The 3,842-nt window shown below is 35.1% G+C and overlaps 1 protein-coding gene across 1 annotated transcript in view; it reads right to left on the reverse strand.

Moving 5' to 3' along the window:
- The window catches only part of LOC103209601 (afamin-like), a 28,601-nt gene that overhangs the window by 5,000 nt on the left and 19,759 nt on the right, over positions 1-3,842 (reverse strand). Inside the window, exons 10-11 of the mRNA XM_007955493.1 lie at positions 2,096-2,193; positions 942-1,074 (exon numbers count right to left, since the gene is read on the reverse strand). Coding sequence (XP_007953684.1) covers positions 942-1,074; positions 2,096-2,193 — 231 coding nt within the window. The remainder of the gene's footprint in view (positions 1-941; positions 1,075-2,095; positions 2,194-3,842) is intronic.

Here is a 3,842-nt window from a genome sequence, read left to right on the forward strand (position 1 = left end):
ATCTGCAGCCTGTGCAACTATGAGACCAGAAGAACTAAATGGTGCCCAGCTACCACTGTCATCCACTTGGAAGGGAATCTATGTAGGAGATCCTTGATAGAGAGGGAGAACAATGTGAAATAAAACTAAAAAAAAAAAAGTAAATTAGACACTAAAGTGTTAAATGGCATTATGATAAGAATTAAAGACAAATCCATTTCAATGTCTGAAGACTAACTTCTTGGTAATATATGCATAAACTTGTAATTATAAGCTGCCATTGAGTCAATTCCAACTCTTAGCAATCCCTTTTTGAGTTTCCTTGGCGGTATCTATATGGAAGTAGATTGCCCAGTCTTCCATCTGAGGAGTGGCTGGAGGGTTTGGACTGCCAGCCTTCTGCTTAGCAGTCAAGTGCCTTAAGCACTACTCCACCAGAACTCCCTTAATTATAAATAGAGAGCTGCAAACAGCCAACTGTAAGTGACAACCAAACATTATGGCACTTGGGCTTATTCTCTTCCTGGTACTCTCTCCAACTAAACTCTAAAGAGATATACTAAACACTATGGGGCAGGAAGCAGCAATTTTACTAAATTAGTGGAGGAGGAGGGAGAATATATAACATTACGTAAAATAATGTTTCCTATATCCTTCTGAAACAATGTGAGTATATCTATATCATTTTTCCTAACATATCAGTCCTAATATACATAAAAGTGAGAATGATGATTTAGAGATCCTCAAGAAAATATTTGAGACATTCATTTTTGCTTCTTAGAGTTTTGATACAGTGAACCAAAATAAAAACTTGATGTTCTTTGCTTGACGATGTTAAGAACTATGATGAGAGAAAAAGGGAAAAGGAAAAGGAGAGAAAGATGGATACAAATAATCCCAATAGCCAATTAATGCAATTTTTTTTTTTTTTTTTGGACAGTAGGAACATAGGACATGCTCACCAAATTGTCAACACAGGCAAACTGTTCACTCTGTACACAGCACATGTCCAAAGCTGCCACAATTTCCTTGCTGAGAGAGGTCAGTTCTTCAGTGGAGAGCTGCGGAACCATCTTTGTGATTTTAACAAGGTAGCTGAAAGAACATTAGTCTGTGGTTTTGAATGAAATAATATACCCCTGTTCCTTTGTCTAGCTACTTGGAGTCCAAAGTCCTCACAGTTAGGGACAGCCAATGTAAGTCCAAAGTGAACCTCAGCTCACCATTTAATAAAATGGCAGAAAAATAAATGTCTTCATTTCCCGTTTTCCTCCACCCTGCCTTCCGTATCTGTATTTTCACTTTCTTTCTGATCTCATGGTAATCTCAGAAGCTCTTATGTTTGCCTGTTCTGTCTCCCCTGTGAACATAGGAAGTCTTTGGCAACAAATCCTTTGTGAAGTGAAAATACATTTTAAAGGAGAATTTCATATGTCCATATTAGCAAGGATAATCAATGACAAAAGAAATTAATGGCCTGAATTTCAGTTCTAAGTTAATAGCTGGATTACAGAAACAATGAAACATATTTTTTAAAACTGTCTTCTTGTTTTGATTTGAATATATCTGTTTTCAACAAACACTACATTAGTATGATAATATATTGGGAAAAGTTAAATAAACAGCATATTACCCATCAATGTTCACAAGAACACTGGTAAATGAAATATGCAAATGTTGAACAAATCCAGAGTTACTTTTACACACTCTGTTAAAGTGAAGATAAATCCTGAAGAACTAGCTCTCTTCCCTAGGAAAATGTAACCTGTATCTTGTTCCATCTCCCCCTCAAGGTGACAGAATCCAGGGAGTGCTGAGGGAAATTAGAAGTAAGAAAGGAAAGTCCAAACAAAAACTAACGTGGTAGAGGAATCAATTTGCTTAGAATCTTAGCCTCATTTCTTTTTCAGTTGCATGACCTTTAATTTAAGCCTCATTTCTGGTGAAGGGTTCATGTGACAACTCAGTGTGCACCTCTGTCTTTTGCCTGTGACTTATTCCTTCCAGAATTTGGAAACTGGCCATAACTAAAAGACTGAGCAATTTTCCTTTTTATTCCAATGGGACTCTATTTTATCCTAGTCACAACATCAACCTACTTTTGTAAATAACCTACTGGTATTTCAAGTCATCCTTCCCCAAATTCTGAAAACGTTCACACTCTTGCTTTACCATCTTGAGGCTTTTCTCAGTTGTCTCATTGAATTTTTCTTCCTGAAAATGATAACAATCATGCTTACAATTATTTTATCTCAAATTTAATCATAACTTTCATGCTGACTCATCAAACAGCTTTACTTATTTATATAATATTTTTCAAACAGTCATTATCATACATTACCCGCTAAACTGAAAATAACTTTTTATATATGCTTTTATGAAGTTGAATCTTTTCATTTACAGATATGTTGTTACTTGCCGTCAAGTCAGACCCGACTCATAGCGACCCTTCCTTGGGTTTCCCAGGCTGTATCACTATGGAAGTAGATTGTCCATCCCTCCTTCTGAATTTACAGATACAGAGATATGTTTTTTGCTTTAATTCAAAGTCCAAATTTTGCATCATGTCATTGTCTTGTACTTTTGTCTAGAGTTTTCCAGTTTACAAAGCATGATTCAAATCTTAATGTTGACAATGATCACATGGGATTCTTTCTCTGAAATGGCCAGAACAGTTGTTATCTCCATTTTTAAGTATAGGAAACAGACCTTGTGAAGTTAAGTGACTTGCCCAAAATGACCCAGCTACCAAAATTGTCACAAAGTGTTTTCAATCATGTTTATCTTTATTTTACACTATCTTTTTCCTCATTTAGAATAATAACTGAAAACCTCGAATTTAAAAAAAAAAAAAAAACAACTCACTGCCATCCAGTCGGATCTGACTCATAGCAACCCCTCCTTGAATTTCTGAGGCGGTATCACTACGGAAGTAGATTGTCCAACCATCCTTCCCAGAAGTAGTTGGTGGGTTTGAACTGCCAGCCTTCTGAATAGCAGTCAAATGTCCTAGATGCTATGCCACCCGAGCTCCCCAAAACCTCCAATAGTTATCTTCAAATATTTGAATGCTTTTTCATGTGGTATAAAATTGGATATCTACTAAGTGGTCACCAGAGATAGAACTAAACACCAGTGGAAGGATACTGTGGGACAAATTATTTCTCAGGACAAATTTTTTTTTTTTCTTTTTCTGGCGGTATGATTCATTTAAAAAGACAGCCTGCCTTATTAGGGACAGTGACAGAGCAGGAACTGAAACTCAAATTTTCTTACTCCTTTGCTCAAATTTGAATGGTGGTAATATGGCCTGAAAACTGATTTTATGACAAGTGGAAGACAACTTTAAAATAAAGCAAAAGCACATATATCAAAGGAAAGAGAAACAAATCAGAAATGAGAACTATTACTTTCTATATTATATAAAAGAGTATATATAAATTGATTTTAAAAATACACAAACTTCAATAGAAAAAAGAGTAATGGGCATGAACAAACCATTTGTAGAAGTTTTGCAAAACCAATAGCTAAAATTATACAGGACAAATTTAACGTCATTAAAAAACAAACAAATTCTTCCTTAAGAAAAATGACAGTATTTTTTTACACATAAATCTAGCAAAATTAATTTCCATGTGCAGTGTTGGTGAAGGTGAAATGAACATTCTCAAGCACTGTTGTCATAAAAACATTCTAGAAAGTCCTTCAGCAATTTGTGTCAAGTGAGAGAGAGGCCTATATATTTTGACCAAGAGTTTCTTTTCTGATAATCTATCCGAAGTCATAAACATCAATGAAGATTAATAGAACAAGATACCCATTGGAGGTTTGCTTACAAAACTAAAAATGGCCTAAGTATTCAT

The sequence above is a fragment of the Orycteropus afer genome, unplaced genomic scaffold (genome assembly GCF_000298275.1).
Source record: "Orycteropus afer afer isolate SDZICR_OR568_19922 unplaced genomic scaffold, OryAfe1.0 scaffold00505, whole genome shotgun sequence".
Lineage (NCBI taxonomy): Eukaryota > Metazoa > Chordata > Mammalia > Tubulidentata > Orycteropodidae > Orycteropus > Orycteropus afer.